At 38.1% G+C, this 27,308-nt stretch overlaps 1 protein-coding gene across 15 annotated transcripts in view; it reads right to left on the minus strand.

Moving 5' to 3' along the window:
* Window positions 1–27,308, minus strand: part of NBEA (neurobeachin) — a 748,692-nt gene that overhangs the window by 450,726 nt on the left and 270,658 nt on the right. For all 15 annotated transcript variants that reach the window (XM_075919184.1, XM_075919178.1, XM_075919179.1 and 12 more), the window contains 3 exons: window positions 20,940–21,378; window positions 6,549–6,703; window positions 1,863–1,989 (listed from right to left, as the gene is read on the minus strand). In XM_075919184.1, the coding sequence (XP_075775299.1) occupies window positions 1,863–1,989; window positions 6,549–6,703; window positions 20,940–21,378 (721 nt within the window). The remainder of the gene's footprint in view (window positions 1–1,862; window positions 1,990–6,548; window positions 6,704–20,939; window positions 21,379–27,308) is intronic.

Raw genomic sequence — 27,308 nt, forward strand, 5'->3', positions numbered from 1 at the left:
TTGCACTGTAAAATACAAAAGAAATAGTATTTCAATTCACCCAGTATAAGTATTGTAGGGCAAACTTTATCATGCAAGTTGAACCTACAAATGTTGAATTATGCACAAAAAATAATTGCATTAAAAAACAGGGATGTCAACATTATTGCTCAATCCTTGGTTTATTGGTTAATCTTTTTAACCACACGCATTCCCCCACCCTTGCTGCCTCTGTATCAGAGGCAGCAAGGGGCAAGGGGCAAGGAGGCAGGAGCCGGTTCCTGTGAGGAGCTCGCTTTAAGCACTGGTTCCACCTGCTTCTGCCCCCTCCCGCACATTGCTGCTCTGATAGAAAGGCAGCAGTGCTGACAGTGAAGGGAGCAGGCAGGAGCTGATATGTGTGGGGAGCTGGCTTTTAAACTAGCTCTCCAAGTGTACTGCCTCAGGGGGATCAACCTGTACCTCCTTGCCACCTGCCTTCACCGCCGTGCTGTTGCCTCTTTCAGAGACAGGAGCACAGGGAAGACTGCCTTAAAGTAGCCTTTGTCCACAGTGGGCCTGGGCTTGCTGCAGACGGAGGCTGCTCTGTGGCAACAGTCCAAGTTCGGGGGGAGGGACAAGGGAGGGGGAGAGAGTCCAAGTTCCCTGTGGACAGAGGCTGCTCCAGCATCCCACATAGCAGTTTTATCTGGAGGGAGTACAGACCCTCATGAACAGGGGCTTCTGCCACCCCGCACTGCTGCCTCTGATACAGAAGCAGCAGCGTGGGGTGGCAGAGGGTTCCCTGCGAGTGGGGCTAGAAGTGTCAGCCCCACCTATAGGGACTATCGAATAATTCAATTACATTACTATTCAGTTACACTCTAACATCCCTATTCTAAAATAAAACAATTTTAAAACTTTGAAGTCTACAAGTCCCCTGACTCCCACTTCTTTATGCACTCAGACAAATAATTTCATTTACATCTATAGGTGATAATAGTGCCTGCTTCTTGTTTACAATGAAAACAGGAGTTTGAATGGCATAGCAAAATATTTATGTGCCAGACAGATTAAAGATTTGTATGTCCCTTTTCACTTCTACAAGTATTCCAGGGGGACATGCATCCATGCTGGTAACAGGTTCTATGCAATAATGATCCAAAACTGTGTGGGCCAGTGCATGTTTATTTTCAAAGCATGAAGACGCAAACAAATGTTTAGCATATCCAACATGTAAATACTTTGCAATGCCAGATACCCAAGTGCTATGTGAATGCCTGTTCTCACTTTCAGATGACAATGTGTGCAGCATAATCTTCTGTAAATGTAAACTCATTTCTCTTTGTGAGTGATTGAACAAGAAGCTACATTGATTGGCCTTGTAGGCTCTAAAGTTTTACAATGTTCTATTTTTGAATGCAATTATATAACACAAAACCTACATTTGTGAGTTGCACTTTCACAATAAAGCTATTGATTTATAGTACTTGTATGAAATGAACTGAAAAATTATATTTCTTTTGTTTACAATTTTACAGTGCAAATATTTGTGGAAGTATAATTTTATTCTAGTCCATATAAGTGCCTATACTACTTTCATCTCCATAGTACCTGAGGGCTGTCCAGTAGTGCATTATGCCATATGACTAACATTATCACTTAAAACACTTGTGCAGTGTTGTGGTTATTAATCCACATATAGAAAATGAAATAAATAAATAACATTTAACTCATTACATGGCCAGCAGTATTTTTCAGTTATTTTAAAAGCTATTTAGCATCCTCTCAGGATACTTTATATATTTCATTTTTATTTTTGCATTATTTTGATTAATTGCCTGTAATTGATTTTGTTGTGTCGTAAGAAAAGACAAATTAAAATAAAATTAGAATATGCACACCTCATATTTTCGGCGGAGTCCTCTGGCATTGGAGCAACAGTTTGCACAGCTGGAAGGTTTTTACTGGTAGCACCATTCACAAAGCTAGAGGATGAAGAGGAGGAGGAAGATCCTGAATCCACCGCACCTGTCCCCAAGATAAATTAAGATCTTGTTTCAGTTTGAAAAAAGTTGTTTTTTAATATTTTAATACAATGGTATTTCCTGCCATGCCAGTCTATTTAAAAATAAATAAGTCATCTTATCCATTTCAAAACAATTAATAGTGTTTTAACATATAAGTAACAAAGTTTTACTAAACTAATATGGCTATAAGTGTGTGATAGTGCTCTGCAGATTTATAATTAAAACTGATTTACTGCTAATCAGAATGCACGTTAACATGAAAATGAAGGGATCAACAGATCAAAACACACTAACATAAAATGAAATGGCCTGAAAACGAATAAGGATTTGGTCACTTATGTATATATAATTAAAAAAGGGGTTCAAACAAAAATATTCCTGCCTCTCAATTTCATTGCCTTTTTAATTATATTTACAGATCAATGATTAACTCTTTAAAAAGTACAAACTAATATTCATATTTTGTATTTACATAGTACTTTTCATTCTCAAAATCCTTTTTACAAACATTAAATAGCAATTCTGGAGAAAAAGAAGCACAATTAAATGAGTCTTACCTCTTGTTCTCAATGATTCTAAAAATAAATTCATTCCGAGGTCTAAAATATTTTCATGCCATTATACGAAACAAGCCATTAGAATGATAGAACCATTTCCATTGTGAGTTTGTGTTGATAATAAGAGTGTTATATAATATATATATTTATTTTCTAATAAGTATTGTATATACTTCAGGTGACCAGACATCCTGATATTATGGGCTTTTTTTCTTAAATAGGACCCTATTACGTCCACCATGATGCTGCCCTGACTTTTTCACACTTGCTATCTGGTCATCTTATATGCATCTCAGTTTACCTGATTAGTATTTTTGCCTGTCTGTGGGACATAAATCAAATGACACTGTATAGTAGGAAACTTAATGGCAAAAGCAAGGTACAGTCTGACAGAATTCCTATGGTCCTTGAGGAAACAATAGGGAAGCTACTAATTAGGGTACACCCTTCCCTGACTTCTGTCAGGCTGGAAAGGCTTACTTTCCAGGCCTGAATTTAAGATCAAAGGGGATATTAAAATCCTAAAAGATGTTATCCTTAAAAAAGGAAAAAAGAGGAAAGAAAAAGAAAAAATGGAAAAAGAAAAAGAAAAGAGCTGTCCAGGAAGGAAATGCTAACACGAACTTCAGTAAACCTGCTGTCTCTCCCAACCCAGAAGCTAAGGTAACTGGGCTGAAAGGAACTTTAAAAAAGCTTTTAAGGAAACATTAGGATTTAGGTAAGGGAAAAATTGGCACAGACCTTTTATTGCTTTTACGCTTTGCTCTGTGTGGTATATACTTTCGGAAAAATTAAAAAATAATGCTTTGAAGGATTCTCCCCTGCCCTATAATCAGTCATTGTCACAGGCTTCCAGAGGAAAATGGCTTGCAGATGTCAAACCCATTTGGGCATGTCCAGTTAAGACTACTGAGAAACAGGATGGCTGTGCCCAGAGATCCAGTCTAAGTGTAGTAGAACTGCATAGATATACTCAGAGAGGAGTCAAACTACTGAAACCTGTCCCCTAAAAGTGCACTTCAGAGGCACTAAAAGGGGTTTAAAACCTAAGCTTGCTCTGGGACAGTGGTTATAACAATGGATGTTAATTTTGACAACTTATTTTTGTATTCTGTTTAAATTATTTGTCAAAATACCTTAGTGCAAAATGCTTGTCTAAGATGAAGTTACATACTGTATATGTGCCATTAGTAGCATATTTATTGTATGAGAAATAAAGGATTTGGGAGACATCTAGTGTCTCTAAATGACTAAAGAGCATTTTTCCCACACCAGTAAACTATTGCTTAGTTCACTTTACAATGTGGTATTTGTTTCACTTGCTTTTTATCAACAAAGTATTTTTAAACACCACAGCAAATATATAAATTGGACAGCATCTGGATATGTTAGGCAAAATGTGCCTTAAAACAGCACCATATCATTCATAACATTAATTAAGTTAATTATTTCAAGTAAAATATAACTGAATAATCTGAAATTGTAAATCCTACACTTTGGCTCATTCAATGACAAAAAGAAAGAAACCCTTCAACTCCAAAACCCAATGCAAACCAAAACAAGCAAACAAAAAACCTATCATGACCTAACTCACAATGTAAGCAATTCCATAATAAACATGTTTATCTTTTCAATACATCTTCTATATCCCACAGTTTCTGATTTGCAATTTATTGTTGACACATATGCACTTTTTAAAAACATAGACATTGCTATCTTTTGGAAATGAAGGGTGGAAAAGAACAGCTTTTAAACTGTATTTGCTGAGATCAGAGAGGGAGAATAAATGCTCATTCTGGTGAATTCAAGCATAAAAGCTTTACAAAACAGAACAAGCCTAAAACAGCCATGAACTTCCTTACCCAAAGGTCAGTTAAGAAGCTCAGTATATTTGTAGTTTTGAGGCATTAAACTGGCAAACACTGCTGAAATACTTTTCAGGCAATACTTTCCCATAAATCTGCTATCCATAGTCTGCTAGACAAAAATTGTTATGATAAAAAGAATACATAGGAGGTGCAGGGATAACTATGAAAAGCTAACATTTACCCACAGTCAACATATTGTGTCATCTGATACCGCAGTATTTCCCTGTACTGTACTTTGAAACATTGGGGATGAATTATTGCTTTTTTAACAGCAATCACTGTGAAGTAAGAGCTCCTCAATCGATGCAAGGTATGGAGTGTTTAAAGTTATGACGTGAAGATTGAGAAACTGAAGCCTATACAGTATCATTTGGAGAAAAGACTTCAATAATAGGACTCTCTTATGGTATTATATGGGTACCTAAAAAGGGGATTACAAACAGAATTTGAACTCAACAGAAACAGGTAAACAAATACAAATATTTACAAAAGTCTTCATTGAATTAATTTAATTGTACAGATATTTTCTCGAAAGAGTAATTAACATTTCTACTCACAAAGTACATTAGCAAGAGTTAAAGGAGACCCACAAAGAAAAAAAATGAGTATGCTTCCTATTTTATTTTATGAAACAGACAGAAGGCTGCTGCCCCATTTCCCAGCCTGCTTCTCCCACAAAATAATTCATTTTCCTGAACCCCTGACTCAAGTCACCAAAAGTTATGTCACTGAACTAATTCTCAAGTGTTTAAGTGCATAGTTAAAAACTTAGTCCAATACCAGAAATGTATCTATTATGGCTGTCAAGCGATTAAAATTTTTAATCGCGATTAATCATGCAATTAATCACATTCAACTCCACTTTGAAATGCCGTGGTTGTTTCAACAGGGCAGCACTGCATAAAGCCTGGGATCAATTGGAGTTCTCAGCTGACCGTGGGCTCCATGCAGTGCTGCCCCTTTAAGGACTCCAGATGAACTCTGGCTCCACGTTGCAAAGCCCCTTGGAAGTGCCGGAACAGCACTTCCAAGGGGCTTTGCAACAGTACAGCCGGGGTTTAGTCCCCAGCTGATCCCCAGCTCTGTGTTGCAAAGCCCTTAGCAACATGGAACCGGAGATCAGCTGAGGACTGGTTCCCAGATCGGTTGTTGCAAAGCCTCTTTGAAGCAGCACTTCAAAGAGGCTTTGCAACGCGGAGCCGGGGATGAGCTGGGCACTCCAACTGATCCCTGGCTCCGCTTGCGCTGCCCCTTAGACGTGCTAGAGCAGCACTTCTATGAAGCATGGCATCATTAATGCCTGCGATTAACACGTTAATTTTTTTAACCTGTTAATCCTGTCCTGCGTTAATTGCAGGTGTTCATGCAGGTCAATTGACAGCCCTAGAATCTATAAGTAAAAATAACTTCCTCTCACTCCTATTGCATTGCTCTGATATCTGTGATGCCATAATCCTACCCAGTCATCCACAGATTCTTACAGGATAGGCAGACCCTGAATTTCTAATGTAACTACTAAAAATTGAACCCCCAAAAGGCCTTCCTTATAGAATCATAAGGAAACAAAGCAGCCACTACCTCTCTTTTTAAACCTTTACAGGTTAACCTGTAAGGTGAAGCTAAACTGTTACTTGAAGAATGAGTCATGTTAACAATGGTGAAAGGCCTCATGAAACAAAACCATCATGACTTTTATTCACAAATCCTAAAACAGATTTAGGGTAGGAATGTCCCTTTTCTACTCCTGTTTATTAGTAGCAATTAGTAGTTTTTTTGCCTCCTTTGGGATATTAAATAAGCAATATCTATTAGCATTAAGTTTGCATACCCCTGCAAATATGCTACCACTGGAGAGAGGAGGCACCAGGGAAACTCACTCTCTTCTGTTGTAATTTTCTGTTTTTAAAATCAGCACTACGACTATATATTCACCTATATGAGGTTGCATAATTTCCACAAGTAATAATGGCAAGAATACATATATAGCAAGAGGAAATTGTGTCCTTCATAGAGGACGAGAGATATAATTGAGTTTTCCAAATTTCTTTAAAGGCACAATACTAATAGAAAGGAGACAACTGAAGAAAAAACACAAAGAAAAAGATGAGGGTCACAAAAATATTTAAGGACGATACCTGTTGTATTAATCATACTTTTTGGTGTAGCTCCTGTAGCAGCAAATATGTTTGGTGTAGTACCCGGTGGCAGTACACCTCCAGCAGTAGCAGCTCCAACTGTGGTAACAGCTAGACTACCTGGAGGTGGTTTCTTTACAGGTACAACAACACTCCTGCAGGGAAAGAAATGGCAAGTCAATTCACTACCACCAAGAAGTAACACTGGGGTTTGGTTTTGTATCTTAACCACTTTTGATAAGGAATAAACAAACAAACAAAAATCATACAAATGTAGGCCAGGAAGGGACTAGACAAGTCATAAATCCATGGCCCTTGGGATGAGGTAGGACCAGGTAAATTTAAACCTTTCCCAAGAGGTAATTGTCCAACCTGTTCTTAAACATTTCCAGGGATGAGAATTCCAAACCTTCCTTAGAAATCTATCCTTATAGTTGGAAAGCTTTTTCTAACATCTAAAGTAAATCACCCTTCCTGCAGATTAAGCCCATTGCTGCTACTCCTTAAGCCAGCACACAAGAAGAATGACATCAATAATTTAACAATTTTAGAGGATAGGTCCTCTTTTTTAAGAGTTATCAGATCCCCCCTCAGCCTTCTTTTCTCAGAACTAAGCATGCCCTAATTTTTGTTAAACTTTCTTTCTAGGCAGTGTTCCCTGTAAGATGGGCACTTACAACCAGCAGCATGTGTTGCTATTGGTGGCAGACATCTGCACATGCCTTGGCCCACATAAAATGTATTCCACACAAAGGTGTAACATTGCTTCTAGGTCATTATTTTTAAACCTTTTATCATATTTGTTCCTCTCTTCTGGGCTCTCTCCAATTTTTTCACATTTTTTTTCTTAAGTGTGGCATCCAGAATGGGACATTCTGCTTTAGCTGAGTCCTCACCAAGGCCAAATACAGCAGAACTAATAACTACTGGGTCTTACATATGACCCTGCTGTTAATATGCCACAGAATATTACTAATCTTTCTTGCAACATCATCACATTGTTTACTCTTGACCAATCTGTCATCCACTACAAACCCCAAGTTTTCTTCAGGAGTAATATTACCTAGCTTGTTATGCCCCAATTTTTAGCTGTACATCTGATTTTTCCTCCCTAAAAGGAAGCACTTTGCACTTATCTTAATTGAATTGCATCTTGTTGTTTTCAGACCAATTTTCCAAGGGCATTTTGAATTTTAATCCTGCCCTCCAAAGTGACTATAACCCTCCACCTCAGTTTTTACCATCTGCACGTTATAAACATTCTGCACACTATCATTCAAGTCACTAATGAAAATACTGAATAGCATGCCCCCAATGGGACCTCTCTAGATACACTCTCCTGGTTTGACAGTAATAACTGTTCTTCAAGTAGATCTAAGAGTGGTTTTTACCCACAAAAGCTTATGCCCAAATAAATCTGTTAGTCTTTAATGTCGAAGAACTCCTCATTGTTTTGGCAGATACAGTCTAACACTACTATCCCTCAGACTCTGTGTAAAGTTTTTAAATCAGTTGTGCATCCATGTTATAGTAATTTCATCTAGAGGCATTTCCTAGTTGTCTTCTGAAACTATCACATGGAACGGTGTTAAAAGCCTTACTAAAGATCAAGACTTATCACATTTACTGCTTCTCTCTTATTCATTAGGTCAGTAACTCTGCCAAAAGAAGAAAATTTGGTTGGTTTGGCTTCATTTGATCTTGACAAATCCACACTGGCTATTTCTTATACTCCTATTGCCCTTTAAGTGCTTACAGACAGACTGATGTTCAGGTATTCAAGTTAACCTAAATGATCTATAAATTCCCGAAGTCCTTTTTATCCACCCTTTTAAAGCTAGGCATTAAGTTTGCCCTTGTAAAGTCCTCTAGGATCTGATCTATTCTCCACAAGCAGAACTCTGTGTGGATACTTGTATTCACATCTGCAAAAATTATATGTGGATATCTGCATCCACATCTATGGATATGTATACCCATGGATACTAAGTGGGCATCTGCAAATTTGTAGGATTCTAGATAGAAAATCTGTATCCACACCTGCAAAAATGATCTGCGGATATCTGCAGATTTGCAGGACTCTACTCAGCCATTCTCAAAGAAAATTATTAACGGTTCTGAGATTGCTTCAGCTAGTTCCTTCAGTACCTTAGGATGAATTTCATCAGGCCCTGATGAATTGAATACATCTAACTTTTCTAAATAGTCTCTACCCTGTTCTTTCCCTATTTTGGTTCCTTCTCTCTTGTTATTAACATTAATTGTTTGTGTTGCTTATGTGATCACCATTAACCTTTTTAGTGAAGAGTGATGCAAAATAGGCATAATTATACCTAAATATTTCCTATACTTTTATGGAATAGTGTGCTCTAGTACAGTGTTTCTGAAAGTGTTCCATAAAATCACTTTCAGAAACACATTAACTGACCGCCCTGGTTTGTTTATTTACTGGTGCCGTGGCCACAGAGCATCACGGCTCCCATTGGCTCAGTTTCATCCTTTGCAGCCAAAGGGGAGCTGCGGGAAGTGGTGGTGCCACTTCCCGCAGCTCCCCTTGGCTGCAAAGGACAAAACAGAGCCAATGGGAGCCGCGAGGCATCGTGGCTGCAGCGCCAATAAACAAACAAACCGAGATGGCCAGTTAATGTGTTTCTGAAAGTGATTTCGCGGAACACTTTCAGAAACACTGCTCTAGTTGACCAAGCATGAAACTGATCTAGAAACTTCTAAATTCGAATCCAGGTCCTGCCTCTATGTGAGGTCATGAGAATTTCAATTACTCTGTTTCAATTGCAGTATCTCCTCTTTCACAAGGATAAACATTTAATAATTGTCATTAATGTCTGCATAGCACTTTGTATTTATAACCACTTTTTAAATGGAAATACTGCAAATATTTGGCAATGCAGTGTACACTGCTAGTGCAAATCTGTACAATCTTACATGAAACTGAAATTGAGCAGATGTCATTGAATGATCTTATGAAAGGGTATGTCTACACTACCCCGCTAGTTTGAACTAGCGGGGTAATGTAGGCATACCGCACTTGCAAATGAAGCCCGGGATGTGAACACCTCGTGGTGTTCGGAATAGGAATCCTAGTCCGAACTACCTAGTTCGAGCCCCGTGTAGCCGCGCTGCACGGGGTTTGAACCAGCGGGGTTTTAAAAATGGCGGCTCCCCGCTTATGCAAATGAAGCCCGGGAAATTCAAATCCCGGGCTTCATTTGCAAGTGCGGTATGCCTACATTACCCTCCTAGTTCGAACTAGGAGGGTAGTGTAGACATACCCAAAGTGATCAAAATGACAATTATAAATGTCATCTGAACATAGGGCCCGATGCTGCTCTGCTTTGCACTTGGTGCAGTCAACTATAATTAGAAAAAACTGTGTATGATAGCTATCAGAGTGCTGCACTCTCACTCGACGTGATGTTTTATATCCATTTTGCTCTCAACAATGCCAAGAAGTAAACTGAAAACACAATGTACAAGATAGAGAAGGCTCAAGCCCACAGTGTATATCACACACTTTATTTTATGAATGAAATTAAATGTATAGTTTTAAAATGTATAATTCAAATTTTTTTGCAGTATTGAGACTATATAAACTTTCAGGAAAAGAAAAGTAGGGACCCCCTACAAACATTGATTATTGTACTGAGACAAGTACATGTTCATCGCATCTAAAGACAGAGTATTTTCCTTCAGCCTATTTGTGACTAAAAGGCCTGATATATGCAGCTGAAAATAATTTAAAAAAGGAAAATACCAAGAGACATTTAAATATCGGTCAAACCTCTAAAATTTGTGACTCTCTGGTCCAGCAACATCCATGGTGCAGCAGGACCACTGATATTGCTGGACCAGAGAGCACAGGCTGGCCAGGTTCATAAGCGCAGCCCAGGCTGGACTGACGCTGTGGAGTGTAGCCCCAACGTGGGCTGGAGGCAGTGGGGCCAGCAGCGAGGAGCAGAGCCCCAGCGAGGGCTGGCAAAGTGGAAAGCGCAGTCCTTAATAGGACTGGCAAAGTGTGAGGAGCGCAGCCCCAGTTGGGGCTGGACAAAGCAGGGCCAGCAGCTGGGAGCATAGTCCCAGCCAGGGCTGAAATCAACAGGGCCAGCACCTGGGCACACAGTCTGGGCCGGCGCTGTTGATTGGGGGGCGGGGAGTGCAGCCTCAGCTAGCTGGAGGCAATCAGGTGACCACTTCTGAGGCTGGTGGGGACTCGAGGCACCAGGGCAGACAGAATGGAGCGCAGTCCCACCTGAGCGCAGAACCCTACACTTGGGTAGGGAGCCTTGACTTCCCCTCATCCGGCAAATTCTGTGGGTCAGGACCACTCAGGTCCGAAGGGTGCTGAACAAGGGAGGTTCGACCTGTAGCGTGGTTTTTTTTTCATAAACAAAAGGTCTCCTTCATTGTGCTGGCAGAAATGTCTATTTTTAATGTCTCTCTTTTTATTTTATAGAAAAAACTATTTCTGTGGCCCCTGATTCATAACAAAACTAGAAAGTGAAAAACAAATCTGAAGCAGAAGGGATTTTTAAATGCAACAAAAAAAGATGCTTATCATTTTCATTACACCCACATGCTGTTTTCTCTGAACACATGCACTTCATTTTTCAACCAAAGTTGGCATAATATTGTAGTACTGAAATAAAAGAACAAAAGAATCTTGCTATTTAGGGTAATATGTCAGCTTCCTGGCTACAGTTCTGCACTTCAGAAAGTGCTTTTCAAGTAAGCATCTCGGTATTGTTCTTAGCATACCCAAAAAAGTGTGTTTTAATAAGAAGGCATAGCTAAATCTCTGATTCTCTTTTATTAAATAAATGAAGTCCAAGCTAAACTTATAGACCAATATTTCACCTTCCCTTGCTAAAAATACTTTTAAATATTTCCCCTCTGAATTTATTTTTATTTGGGTCAGACCAACTTTCTGGTGAAGGCATCCACCTTCCTGTCTGCTGACCAAAAAGGAGATAGCTTCATACCAAAAATCAAATACTCTCAAAGTACTCTTTGGCCTGCTATGTTTTTAAAAAGCCCTGCTCCCAAAGGTTTGACTTAGAGGTTGAGAAGGAGACAGAAGAGCATAGAGCTTTAGGAAACTCCAGGTATAATAGGTTTAAATGCAAAGAGTTGAATAAAATTGGAGTAGATATTTGTCTACTGTCCATGTCCAGTAGAAGTTATTAAGCAGTGTGGCCTGTGTTCCTCATTTTAATCTAAAACTCAGCTGGATACTGACAGGTGTCAGGTGTACTTGAAGATAGTTACTTGCTAACTTCTCAGCCATCTTGCTGAGAAACAGAAGATTAGATACCAGGTTGTACTGGAGAGATAGGATGCATCAAGAGTTGGTTTCATTAGTATCAGCTTGAATAAATATGGGTGACAGACTGCTCTCTTTCAACGTCACTGACCATAGGATCAATGCATCTGATAGTAGCAACCCGTTAGCCATATCCCTGGGGCTCTTTGCTCCCTCTGATATCCAAGGCCATCATGTGTCAGAGTTGTCAGTGGAGAGTGAGATTTCCTGTGCTATACTGTGCCTCATTCTGAGAAATGGTGGTATGTATCAGTTCTGAATGTGATTGCTGAAAGCTGGAGACTAGCCATCTCAGATGTGAATAGTTATTTCTATAAAAAATAAGCCAAGGTAGTTTCACAGAGAAGTCATATGAATTTAAAGTATTTGTCGTGCTTTCCCCCTCTACATATATGTAAGTTTTTGCTGCTCTTGGAGTTAAGAAAATATCATTCATGTTTCGTCTGTGACATGTAATCTGAGAACCTCTATAAGCTGAGATAGGGAAGGGTATTTCTACCTCACCTGCCTTTAGATCTCTGTGATTTAACTTTTTGTATTTCTTGCATTTTCCATTAGAATTTTTAAGAAGGAAGCTGGGAACATACAGTCTATGGTGGATAATCAAAGTTGTGCCTTTGGTTGCTAAGATGAAGGGAAGAGCTCAGATCAGCAAAGAGGAAGTGATTGTCTGATCATGATGAAGATACAATGCTCTACGCATCAACATTTCATAGGATGGCTCCTATGAAGGTAAGAGTAAAGATAGTCACATGGTTAACCGACTGATTGGCAACTCAGGAGATGTAGGTTCCCTGTCTCTGTAAAAAGATTTGCTACCCGATCTTTGAACCATCTTTCTGTGCCTCAGTAAACTGGAGGCCCTTCCCCAACTCACAAGGATATTATGCAGGTAGATCCTCAAAAGCTCAAATATTATGGTGGTGGGGGCATACAAGTACTAGAAACATAAATTTTAGTTAAGTGGAAAGGTGTCCCTCACTTAATGTTGGCCATTTAGGGCAGTCATCACTTTACAGAAGTGGTAGAATGAGTGTTCTTTAGTCTCCATTGCTTTGAATGGAGTTGAGTCCAAATTTAATTAAGTCAGAGGCTGTGGGTGGTGTTCTAAGAGCAGATGCCATTTCTTTCAATTTTCTTGCAGAAGAATGCAACTGCAGTGTGCACGTACCTCAAGTTTTGTCAGAAAAATGGCTGTTTTCTGACAAAACTCTGTAGTGTAGACATATCCAGACTGTGGGACCATTACAAACTTCAGCACCTGCTCCTGCAGTTATTCAATCTTGTCTTGTCTAAAAAACACTAAGCTGTATGGACAATTAAACAAACCTTCACCAAAAATCCTACCCATCATAACACATTAAAACGTATACAGAATTATTCCACTGGGGTGAGTATGAGAGAAGGAAAAAAAAACCATGACAGGAAGGTACCCAGATACTATGGCAATGAGATCCATAAAAGAACCTATAGTCTAAAACAGGACACTGTCAGCACTGTCAGAGGCCCAATTTCTTTTTGTCTCCTTCCAGGCCTGTTTTGTAATTAGCTACACTGGGAGCAGAGAGAGGCCAGCCTTACAAACTTTTCAAAATCACACTCAGAAACTGTATACAAAATACAGGACTATGTAGTCCTTTAAAGACTAACAAGATGGTTTATTAAATGATGAGCTTTCGTGGGCCAGACCCGCTTCCTCAGATCAAATAGTGGAAGAAAATAGTCACAACCATATATATACCTGTATAGTGTGTGTGTGTGTGTGTGTGTGTGTGTGTGTGTGTGTGTATATATATATATATATATATATATATATATATATATATATATATATATATATATATATATATATATATATATATATATATATATATATATATATACTGTACAGTGATGCAGTGAGTACAAAAAAGATATACTGTCATGTAATTTAACTGCTCCGTTCTGGTTACTGGATCATATGCTTCCAAGTGTTTCTTTCCTCCATATTGTCAATCATTTTTAATTTTTGAAGCACTTGGAACTGAGGAAAATGATCAGGAATAGTCAATATGGATTCTCCAAGAGCAAGCCATGCCCGACCAACGTGATTGCCAGATATGATGAGGTAACTGGCTCTGTGGATGTGGGGAGGGGACATGTTACAACTTGACTTTAGCAAAGCTTTTGATATGGTCTCCCACAGAATTCTTGCCAGCAAAAATTTAAAGAAGTATGGGTTGGATAAATGGACTGTAAGGTGGATAGAAAGCTGGCTAGATCACTGGACTCAATAACTAGTGATCAACGGCTATATGTCTGCTTGGTGGTTGGTATAAAACAGAGTGCCCAAGGTTCAATTCTAAGACTGGTTTTGTTCAACATCTATATTAATGACCTGGATGAGGGGATGGATTGCACCCTCAGTAAGTTCACGGATAACACTAAGCTAGGGGGAGAGGTAGATACACTGGAGGGTAGGGACAGGGTCCAGTGTGACCTAAACATACTGGAGGATTGAGCCCAAATAAATCTGATGAAGTTCAACAAGAACAAGGGCAGAGTCCTGCACTTGGGATGAAAGAATCCCAAGCACTACTACAGGCTGGGGACCTACAGGCTAAGCAGCAGTTCTAAAGAAAAGGACCTGTGAATTACAGTGGATGAGAAGCTGGATATGGGTCAACAGTGTCTCCTTGTAGCCAAGAATGCTCACAAAATATTAGGGTACGTTAGGAGAAGCATTGCCAACAGATTTAGATAAGTGTTTAGTCCTGCATTGGTGAGGCCACATTTGGAATATTGCACCTCCGATTACAGACAGGATGTGGACACATTGGAGAGAGTCCAGTGGAAGGCAACAAATATTATTAGGAGGCTGGAGCATATGACTTACAAGGAGAGGCTGAGGAATTTTGGCTTCATTAGTCTACAAAAGAGAAGAGAGAGGCTATGTCTATACAACAAGATTTTTGCGCAAAAAATGGAAAAGTGTCCACACCTCAAGCACATTTTTGCGCAAGAAAAATCGACAGAACAGAGGGCTTTTGCTAGTAGAGTTATTCCTCTCCCTATGAGGAATAACTCCTTTTTGTACTACAGCTCTTGCGCAAAAAGGCAGGTATGGATGCTTCGGAGGGTTTTTTGCGCAAGAAACCCCTGTTGGAAAAAGCACAGGTGCTTTGCTGGCCATTCTGTGAATGGTCATCAGAGCTTTCTTGTGCAGGAGTATCCATGCAGTGTAGACACTCTCATGAGCAAAAGCACATTGCTTTTGCGATGCGCTTTTGAGGTGTGGATGCACTTTTGAGCAAGAAGTTTTTGTGCAAGAATTCTTCCACAAAAAGCTTCTTGTGCAAAAACCCTGCAGCATAGACAAAGCCCGAGGGGGGATTTTATAGCAGCCTTCAACTATCTGACCGGGTTGGGGGAAGTTTATAGAACTCATTGCACAGTTTAAAAATAAATGTATAAGGCACAAAAGCAAGATGACTTGAAACATCAGTAATTTCAGGTAAGGAACTTTTAGCAGGAAGACTAGTAATAGACCAAACAAATTGCAGAATAAGAGTACCATATAGATTCAATCCTAAAGTTTCATAATGCCCACTATCTTTGATTGATTATTTCTTGTGTGACAAACCACATTTAGAAAATATATTCTGATACTCAGTCATTACTAGATCTGAGCTTATGTTCTTTTGCCATCAAAAGATGAAAATGGAAGAAGGAATTACTGGCAAGTTATACTGCATTACATTTATAAGTCCAGGACAGATAGCACTCAGAGCTTGGTTCTAAATGTGTCACCCTGGGTGTTATTTTCAAGGAGTTCAGTTTGATGTTAAAAGACATGTCATAACTTTGAGAATCTAGGCTCCAAGTATCCAAGAAATCTGTTTATATAGCTCATAATGTAATTACAGCTATCTTAACACAGATGAGGCAGAAGGCAGCAATATATTGAAAACTAATTGAAAAATGCAGTTGTCCAGAAGCACTTGCAGGGAAAAGGTCTCTGAAAAGCTACACAAAGCTTCAGAGTTTGAAGTGAAATTTTTGATGTTGTCACTCTCAATCTATTGAATGGCTGACAGACAATCAAACCCGTCTGGCTGGCTGGCAGCTCATTTTGCTGGCAGGTGGCAAACAATTAGACACACCAATTTGTGCCTCCTGATGACATTAAAGCATGAAACTAAGTTGTATGCAGGGCCTAGTGATTTGTGTGAAAGCATTTCAAAAATAATACTCTTTGCCTTGGCAACTCATTTCAGACTGCCACCTCCCATTATAGCTTTGAGCAGTGAAGATGACAGGCTTGAGTTACGTGCAGCGCAAGGCCGCTTCTGTTCAATCCGTCATCAGCGCCCCTCGAGACCTCAATCCCCTCCTTTCATCAATATCACCTCATCATTTACATTCGATAGTACTTGACCTGCTGCATACATTAACTACACAGAAGTCCCATTTGATAAAATGTGCTGGAATATGTTTTGTGCTTTTACATTTCATTTACTGTTATACAAGTTCTAAGAAATGTGTTATTCTGAGCAAGGACCATTACTTAGTATCTCTTTTTGTATAAGAAAATTAGTATTGTAAATACATTTCAAACCAGTATTCATTTTTATTAACTAAAACAATATTTATATGAGTTTTGGCAAATTTTCATTTAATACCAATAATGTACAATAATAATGTACAATTTTTAAGAATATTTAAGATAAAAGCACACCACCCTTTAAAATAGTTTCTGTTCAGTATTTTACCATTGTTCCAGTGGTTTATTTTCTAAAAATTATCATAACCCCTGCTATAAGAAATATGTCCGTAGCACATGATAATGTACATCTACTTTAAGAGGAAAATACCCTGTAAAATATCAATTATTGCCAATAAAATGACAAAAATATATCTACAAATCTGTAACAGATTTTTCAACACATTATTGTTTTAATATTTTCATTTGCGATAAAAAAAACGGGCTTTAGATATGTCCCAGAAACACCAAGACAGAGAACAACTAGGTTGCAACTTATGAGTACAATACAGGAATGACAGGAAAAAAACATTCTTAAGTCTGTAAGAGGCTCTCTTAGAGCATTTCTATGTCAATCTCTTATATATGCTTTTAAATCTATCAGATGTTTCTCAGACCATCTGTTATGACCCCCCTAAAACAAACTTAATTTTATAATCTTTTAAAAGAAAATAAAGGATGTTTCCATTGCTTACATCTCCTCATAGCTAGCTAGGAAGATAACCTTGAAAACATGAACTAAGTGCAAACTGATGTCATGATACCTGTCTAAACCCACAGGCAGCCCACATTAATGTTTTTAGGATGTGACTCCTCCATCCATATTTGCATATGTCCTGTGGATTTGGCATTTTTTCCAAATTGTCCTGGAATTCAGCATTTTTCTATTTGTCATATCCAACATTTTAGATTGTCTCTCTGTGCTGTTGGGACCCCTCTGCAGCTGTCTTTTGGTCTTCCAACTGTAAATTAGCTAGATTACAATGCATACACCCTGCTTCCTAGTTTTTTTTTCCTCTCCTAGGGATCTCTCTCTCTCTCTCTTGTGGCTTGTAGCCTGTGAACCTGTCTCTGGCAGATTTAGACCGAAGCATGCAACAGAATGCTTGTCAGCAACCTTAATATTTCAAAAGAGTCATTGCAGCAGTTGACAAGGGAACATGGACATGCATATAACTATGAAAAGGAGGGAGCACTGAGCTATTTGTGAATCAAGAAACCATCTTTAGAAAATAAAAACCTTTAGCATCTTCTAGTGAAAGTTGATGGGCTTACAAAATCAAAAGACAATTTTTGTAGCAATACCATAAATATGAAAACCTTCTGAGCATTCCCCAGTAAGACCAAGTGTAATAGCCAAAGCTGCTGAGCCTCACATAACTGGAGACTACATTGAATGTTCCCTGTGCTTCAGAATAGGGAAATCTGCTGCTGCCAGTCAAATCAAAACTATTCACTTTTTACTGTGGGTAATTTATAATCACTGCTGGATCAACTGTTTAGCAGACTAAGGATAAACAGTGCTACTTAGTACAAGTGAAGCAGGATATAGGTATATCCGTTTTGCCAACTTTTAATATTGTCTGGTATGACTGGGAAGAGCCAAACAACAACTTCCTGTTTCGTTGTCCATTGACAGGATATGCTACATTCCTCGTTAAACATACTGATTCTTTCCAGAGGTGGATCATGGTACGTGTCTTAAACTAAGACTTGTCAACATGCATCAGGAACGCAGGCCTGTTGCAATACCCTACCCTTCCCACATTAGGAAGTGGAAGGGAGGCACCAACTAAGGGGTATCCCAGGACATTCCTGATGAGGGAAAGGGGAAGGTCTTGGTATGGGAAAGATTGAGAAATATTGACCTACACTTGGACTAAATCATGAGATAATCTGCTTTGATTCGCAGGCATTGCATTCAAAGACTATGTCTCAGTCTTTTCAGTCACTAACTTCTCCTGGGCTCTCTTGTTGCCTAAGAAAGGGAGTAAATTGCATCATACAAACTTAGTGCAGCAGGTGCCATCAATTGCAGTGGTACAGCCATGTCACCCAGCACTATAAGAGGTCTGCCCATTTTCCCCACTCCACTGCATCCTCTTTCCCCCCATCTGCACTGAGTGATGAAGGTAGTCAGTGCAGGGACACCTCCTCACACATCTGTTCTACTGCACTACACAGGATACAGTTTGAACATGTAGTAATAATAAAACCTAATAACCTGAATGTCTACACAACATTAATGAAGTTATTAAAAAGCTAACAACTGCATATAACCTTAGGCCCAGAATCTGTACTGAAAATAATTAATGTAGGGGCACAAGTTTGCATGGAATCTCACTGAGATAGATGCAGATTCTTATGAAGGCTTAGAGCTCTCACACAGTGCTATAATCAAAAAGGAAATTTAGCTTGTTAATGTTTGAGTGTACAGGGTTTGTTTGTTTGTTTTTTAGGAAATTACCACGTACTTCGTAAATTCACAGCATACAACATGCTGTTCTGCTAAATATAAAAGGAATATATTTGAGAATATGATGGTTGCTCACAAAGAAAAACACTCAAATGATGCAAGATTTTTCCCATCTACATTGCCCCTTTGTAACCAAACCAAATTACCATCTGTAAGTTGATGAATAGGAAGGAAGAAAAAAAATCTTCTTCCTAATGAATTAGGCAATAAGTAGACTGTCTCTCTGAAAAAAAAAAAAAATCAAAAGAATAATTTGGGAAGACCACATTTCCTTTTTGATATTCCAGTCTCAGGTATTCCCCGTGTCTCAATCTCATTATTTATTGAAATAGTCCAGTGACGGCACCTATAACATTATTTTCTTCTTAGTTGCACTATACTTACGTAATGAGAAGTGCTTCCCAACATAATATTTTAAGTTTTATTTGAATGGTAATGTTCATGTATCCCCCTTCTCATTGTTTAAATTCACCTAAACCATTTGACTGGATTTTGTTTTTGTTAATATTTTAATGGAGAAAATTTTCATCTTGTATTATGAAAATTTGTGTGCATTTCATATATCTGTGCAGGATTTAATCTGCCATATTTTAAGCCTGAAATGCTCATTTTTGAAGATGCTTCAGAATTTCATTTCAGAATGTGGCTATACAAATCTTAACTGATATATTTCCAAAGCTCTATTTTATAGTTTTGCCACATATCAGATTTCATGCTGGATTGTTTAACTGGTTCTTCTGATTATCTAAATACAGTAATTCCTCATTTAACATTATAGATGTGTTTCAGAAAATGATTGTGTTAAGTGAAAACGTGTTATGCGGGGTCAATTTTCCCATTGAAAATAATGGAAAAGGTGGGGGTTGCGTTTCAAGCGGTGGCGTCTGTTGGGACCGGGACATAAGGTTGGGGAAGAAAGAGGACTGGGTTACAGCAGGGAGGGGAAGTGTTTGGCTCTGGGGAAGAGGAAGGGAGGGGAGGGGAGGGGAGGAGAGGGGGACTGGGATGGGAGTATGGCCGTGACGGGTCTGCTGGGACCCGCACTGTGTCCGGCAAGGAGGGGGTTGCTGGGGAACGGCGCGGCGAGCGGTGAACCCTCCGCCACTTTGCAGGAAGGTGGGGGAAGCCCTGTGCAGCTGCTGGTGACAAGCTGTCTGGGGAAATCGTGTTATACTGGGGACAGTAGTGTAATTCAAAAAAACATTCCCCCCAAAAAAATCATGCTATCGTGAAAACGTGTTAAGGGGACACATGTTAAATGAGGAATTACTGTATTTTAGAGAACAGTCTACAACAACCACATCACACTGGAAAATTCAGTCATGTCAATGTACTTCAGAATTAGACTCGCATAGATTAAGGATGAACACCACCATACAAGTGTGGTGTCTTTTTTGTAGGATGTTGTCAGTTGCATCTCTCGAAATAACTCCTATATTAAGATTCAGGCTATCAGCATGGTTGCCTCTTATTAAGTTTCTTTAAGTAGTAATGCGAGCACTTTCAGTCAACCATGGAAAATAAAATATTTATGGTCCACAATGTAAAATACATCCCCTTCTAATGTAAAAAAATGTCCTTAAAACTTAAAAAATGAAATACAAGAGTCAGTCTCAATCTTATTCTGAGGGAAATATGCAGACAATCTGGCTTGACTAAAATGCTTCACTACTGGAAGAGGACTGGAATGACAAACATTTGGAAGCATTTTGTTGGGACTTCACCCAAACAGTCTGTTGTACATAAACTGACTTTTTCCTATTCAAATGATGGTTTTAAAAGAAAAAAAGTTTTATTACAATAACAGTTCTTTAAAGCAAGCTTGTTCTTCCAGCACCAATTACAATTTAATTGGTGCTTAGAGAGAAAATCAACATGACAAGCTTTTACAGATACTATATGGTCTGGATTTAGTATTGCTGTGAATAGTAAAGCAACTACATTTTTCTCAATATCATCGAATCTGAATTCACACTGGACTATCAACATGTTAACAAATAAATACTCTGAATCTCAGAATTAGAACAATATAAAATAATTAACTCAGCCATATACCTGTCAAAGGAGTGAAACTGCATGGGAAGAATTGCCTGAGCTTCCCTCTTCAATGAAGGATCTGGGTAGGGGATGGGATCAGGACCACATTCTGCAATTTCAATAGGGGCTGCCACAAGGCTTTTTAATATCTCCTTGACATTCATGCCTTTGCTTTGGCTGATGCTGGATATTGAAGGTGCAGGCTTCAAGATTTCACTGGGACTTTCTGTTAAGCTTTCCTGAGATTTCTTTACCTCCGAAGACAGAGTGGACAATAATTCACTCATAGCATCAGGGCCTGTGCTTGTCTCTAAGTCTGTCCCATTTAAGATGCTGGGCATCTGCTCCTCTCCAATACCAGAATCTGTATGAGGAATGGAGCTTTCCAGCTGAAGATCTTCAACTGGTGTTGGCGTTTCTTTTTCTTTGATATTCTCTGGAAATACAGCAGGAGTCTCTGCAGTGAAAAAAGGTTATAAACAATATTTAAGCTTAGTCTGGAGTTGTATACTGAAGCTTCACAACATAGAATCTATTGAGTCTTAGAAACCATATAAATCTTAGCAAATTAAAAACAGAGAACACAACCCTGCAGAAAGCCACAGTGCTCACAAGACTTTCATTTGTTTCTATGGACGTTTTCTGCACATGAAGGGCTGCATAATGGAGCCCAAAGCTGCGCTACATAATCTCAGTGACATTTTAAAAAAAATACAACCCACTCCTTATAAAGTTATTAAATGGCTAGACATTGCATGCTAGAACATAGCTTGACATGTTTATTGTGGCAGTCTAAACTCACTACTCAGATACTAATCTGATGTCAAAACATTAATTTACATATATTACCAGTAGGGACACTGGAAATATGTGCAAAAACTTACATTTATTTCACTGCTTTGGAATCTCTTCAAATGCTCAATATTTCTACTGTTTTCAGGCTAATACTAACTTCCTTTTAAGAGAAAATTAAGTGCCTTGCCTTTCTATTTGCCTAAATAAAATATATATGTGAACCAATGCTGTGAATACTTTCTGAGTTTCTTATCAAGACAGACAAATAAGAGCTCAAAAGTCCAGTATGGTTTTTGGCACCATTTGAGAGCAGAATGAACATAATTTTCAGCTGGCAGGTTGATTCAGATCCCAAGTACCAGCAGAAACTGAAGGAATGAAGCCAAGGAAATCAGTGGAATTTTGCAAAATTTCTAAGGGCCCTATTAATAATGTCTTACTAATGTCTACTTTTATCAACTATATACAATGAAACACATAAACACCACCTTTGCTATTAAAGCACAGCAATCTGACAATCCAATTTAAATTTGGCTAAAGCTGTGAAGACATGCCTCAGACAGTCAATATTTTGAATTACTCTTCCGGGAGAGCCACATTGTGGTTATATTTTCAACTGCAAAAAGTCAGAACTCAAACTGAATTTGTATATTTAAAATATGAATTTATTTTTATTATGGTCACTTAGATAAAAACCATGATAGTAAAATCTGAATAGTTTTATATAAATTGCAGTCTCTTATGTATTTTTATTTTTCTCTTCGTGGTTCTAAAAAGTGGAAAATCTGGATACTTTTGAAGAAAATGTGCTGCAGCATATGTAAATGAAATTCTGTTTCAATAAGAGTTCTAAATAAAACTTTTTTTTAACATTCCAAAATTGTATGGCAACAGTTAATGATGAAATTGTAATATTTTATAAAGGTCTATTAGGTTCGAACTTATATACGAGAATAAATGTAAAGATAAATTATATAAGCGACGAGGAGTCCTGTGGCACCTTATAGACTAACTGAAGTGTAGGAGCATAAGCTTTCGTGGGCAAAGACCCACTTCGTCAGATGCATGACATGCATCTGACGAAGTGGGTCTTTGCCCACGAAAGCTTATGCTCCTACACTTCAGTTAGTCTATAAGGTGCCACAGGACTCCTCGTCGCTTTTGCAGATTCAGACTAACACGGCTACCCCTCTGATAAATTATATAAACACATATTTTCATTCATATATGTATTTACATTGTATATGTGAACATTGAGTACACCTAGACTACACGCTTCTTTCGAAAGATTGGCTACACAGCCACAACTTTTTCAAAAAAGCGATTCACTTTTTCGAAGGAGAGAACCCAGGCAATCTGGATGCTCTCTTTCGAAAAAGCCCTGTTAGAGGTCAAGAAAACCTTTTTTTTGCAAGAGATCTTTCGAAAAAAGGCATTTCTTCCTCATAAAATTCTGCATTCTTTCGATTTAATTTGGAAAGAACACAGCAGCAGTCTAGATGCAGGTGAAGTGTTTTCGAAAAAAGGCCACTTTTCTTCGAAAAAAGTCTAGACATAGCATATATGTTTACATACACATACACGCCTTTGACGTAACTTAGAACAATTCATATACAATTGTATACCAACAATGTTATACATCATACATTGGCAGAAATGCAAACCCTAAAGAAGATTTCTTGCCACTCATATATTCTTTCCCAAAGAGAATGACATGATGTTTCCAAAGTGGATACCTTACCAACTCCATTTTTTGAACTGGGAAGTAAAAGCTGTGTTTATGTTCTGCAAAGCTGACAAAGATAATAGTCCATTACAAACACATTGTCTACTAGCCCAGAGAGACAAGAATTTGAACCTATTTTTACAATATAGATACCTAGCAGGATAATAGTTTTGAAAAAGTAAGATCGTGTTACTGATCAGATTAATGCATTTTTTGAGACTAAACTTCCCCATACAAAAATAAGAAGGATAATTCTGAAGAGGAGGGAAGAAGAGGATTTTCACATTCACCCCAAGAATACTATTGCTCTGCTTAACCTTAAGCTGCTTTACTGGTTTATGAACATCTTCCTCCTTGGGAATGTGAGTGGGGTCAAATTGACATAATATAGTGCAGAGACTTACAGTAAATACGCTTATTGATTAAATTCTGCAAAGAGACTGTCACTATATACTGTATCATTCAAAGGTAGGCACACTAAAAGTGGTCCATAGTTAGAATTTTTATTGCGTTTACAATAAAAATTCATTGTCTTTCCATATAAATGTAGGGGCTTTAGCATTATGATATATTGCTTCCTATATAAAGGAATTTCTCTGAAGTTGCAAAATCTCATACATACAATTTTTCAGCAATCACCAGCAGGATTAGTTTAAAACAAGTAAAAATACCTCTTTATTCTCTGTCTAAGCAAAAGCCAAGCCCCACTGCATGTGCACATTTTGAGGTTCAAACTGAAGGACGAATACTATTTTAATCTGTTTTACTAATAGCAAAGAATTTCTAGACAGATGCATAGAATTTTGATATGTAGCCATTACAACATATTTGATTAAATCACAAAATCATGTTATGATTCTAACTTGAATAAGTAAAATTTAAGGCTAAAATATACTACATTTCCTTCAGAACTCATGAACAAGAGAGAGCACTGAGAAAGTTAACTTGCCCTTCTGTCCCCATTTATTACAGACCGTTGATACTTTTCATCTCTAAAGCTTAAATTTGATTTACAGATACAGTCTAGATTCTGATCATGAAACTATAATAATTACTGATTGAAAAACTTTTCAATAAAACCACTGTACATACAATATTAAAAGGTACTGAATTTCCAGTGAGATCAGATTTGTATTCTCATTCTTTTATTGCAATCCAATATTAATTCCATAAAAAAAAAAACTGATTGCCTTAAGCCAACTGAGTAGAGTCTTTGATTTATTATGATGAACAATCATTTCTTCACAAGACTTACATTTTACAATATTTCTTACTGGGTGCATTAAAACTCTCTTCCAAAATATCAAACAGCTCCAATATGTAATTTAAGTTAAATACTCCAAGGTTGCTTTTTATTTACCAAGGGAAATATACACTAAGGAAATTAAATTATATTTTTACCTCTCTAAAATAAAAGATCTAATCCAAATCAATATTTCTGAAAATTTAAGAAAAAAACTGGAAAGAAACCTCATAATATTTTTAATACAGAAAGTTTTTAGATTAATTAGATTTTGTACACAGGACCTATAGCACTGCATGCCAACATTTTATTACATAATCACTGATTTTCTTTCATAATACTTTTGACTTCTATGGACTTTAGGACTGGAACAAAAAGTAGATCTTTTTTACAGAATGCAGTCATAAATTAAATTTACCCAATCCTCTTAAATTTATAGAGTGACATTCTTAGAACAGAAGAATCTTGAGTACTCAACCCACCTTAGCTAAATGAGAAGTTAAATATGAACAGCAGCAAAAATATAATTGATTACATCTGTCTATTGTTATAACATTCTGACAGTAGGCTTGTAAATTTTCAACAACCCTCATCATTTTTCTGTAGCACTAGGCCATGTCAGTAGTCAAAGCAGGAACATTACTAGATCTAGTGATCTTAACCCTGTCAGAAGTAGGCAGTTGGCTACCAGATGCCTCCTCCTTACTGTTTTTCATTGTAACTAATGAGTTCATCTACTACGTTATGGAAAAAATATTGGCTTAAGTTAAGTAAATGACATGATGTCTGTGTGGTGACCTCATCTGTCACATTCTTTCCCTAAAATATCTTGTTTTACTGTGATTTATGAAGTGCACTGCTTTTTCTTTTTGCCTATTAAGTTACCTAAGTACTCCTTACTGTTTAGGCACTTTAAAATATAGTGTAAGACATAAAGATACAGGTTTGCTAGTATCTCAGATATGAAAAGTATATTCTTTTAGGTAAATATACTGCAGACAGTATTGCTATCCAACAAAAGACCGTTAAACATTAAACAGACAGTCTGCTTTTATCTTTACCCCAGGCTTCCCAATTCTAAGTAATTAATCATGGAGTACATTATGGAAAACCATTTTGGATTTCTTTGCCACACTTATTTGGTATTTATTATTATATACAAAATAAATTTGAATGTTTACAAAAGTCACATAATTTGAAAGCAATCATTTTCAACTGCTTATGGTTATGGCCAAGTCAAAATAGATTTATGTGAAGCTAGCAAATGCAACTCTCCAATCTCTGGACAGTAAGTAGCATAGGCTGGGTTAACCTGTGCTTCCCCAAACAAGTAAATATGGTCCTGCCTATGCTGTACTGCTGTGTACTGTCCCTAGCTCAGGCCAAGGCCACACAGCGCATCTTTTGGAGCTGGGAGCTGGGACAGGAACTGGTGACTGTGGTGGGGTGGAGCTCTCTGGGTACAGCTAGACTACACAGTTTTTCTGGGATACCGGCGGTATCCTGGAAGAACTGTTCCGCATCCAGGGAACGTGTTTGCTCTTCTGCTTTTTTTTGTAGAAGAGCCCACACTCTCTTTTGGAAGTCCCTGTATTCCTCATTTCATAAGGAATACAGGGGCTCTCGAAACGGGGGTTTTTTTCCCCGACATTTGGCCCAGTCTAGACAGACCAAATGTCAGAAAAACCTCTTCTGACAAAAGAATCAGAAAAAGCTACGCAAAATGCGGAAAGCATTTTGTGTAGCTTTTTCCGAAAAACCGATGTAGTCTAGACATAGCCTCTGGGTTCCAGTCCCACAACTATCCTGGTACTACATGTCAAAGTCCTGCTGCAAACCATGTAGGGGCCAGTGGTCTTTTAAAAAAGTCTCTTTTTTTATACAATGGAAAGTGATGGTCAAACTTAACAGGAGAGTTTTTGCCACTCTATCATAATTAAAAGCAACAATGACATTTTCTGTATTAACCTGCTCCCCTCTATCCAAGAACCTCATCTCTGCCAGCCACAAGGAAAGAACTCTAAACAAATCCTTTTCCTGTGCCCATCACCAGAAACTTTTCTGTATCTGTGGAAGAAACAAGATCACCACAAAATAACGGCACCTACCTACTTGGTTTTTAACCTCCAAGAGACACAAGTGGATGGATAAACAGGAAACATGTATGAAGGGGTTATAACAACATACATAGCAAGGGAACACAGAAGTAACAAAAATGACAATGGAACAACCATCTAACAGAGCTTTCATCCAACATAACTAACTAATTCAAGCCTACTCTTAATCCTCTCAGTTTCTGGTATGGAAAACTTCATTTTATATTACAATAGAGTATGGGGAGAAATCCTTGCTGCCTGGCCCTATTCTTAGCTAGTGCTAGTTGCTGCATCAGTTGATCAGTCTGCACAGTTCCTGGAAGATGGGAAGACTATTGGAGCTCAGAATTACTTATTGTGCATAGTGCACTATTTATTAGACAGGTTCAATCTTTACCTCCATTTATTGACACCGTGTTTGTTCACTCTCTCACTTAGGATTTTTGGATATTGCTATGCAACCCACTTTGCTTTTTACTTTAATTAGATTCATTTGTAGCTGGTCCTATTTAATTTTTTTTCTTTGC

This window comes from Pelodiscus sinensis, chromosome 1 (assembly GCF_049634645.1).
Source record: "Pelodiscus sinensis isolate JC-2024 chromosome 1, ASM4963464v1, whole genome shotgun sequence".
Classification (NCBI taxonomy): domain Eukaryota; kingdom Metazoa; phylum Chordata; order Testudines; family Trionychidae; genus Pelodiscus; species Pelodiscus sinensis.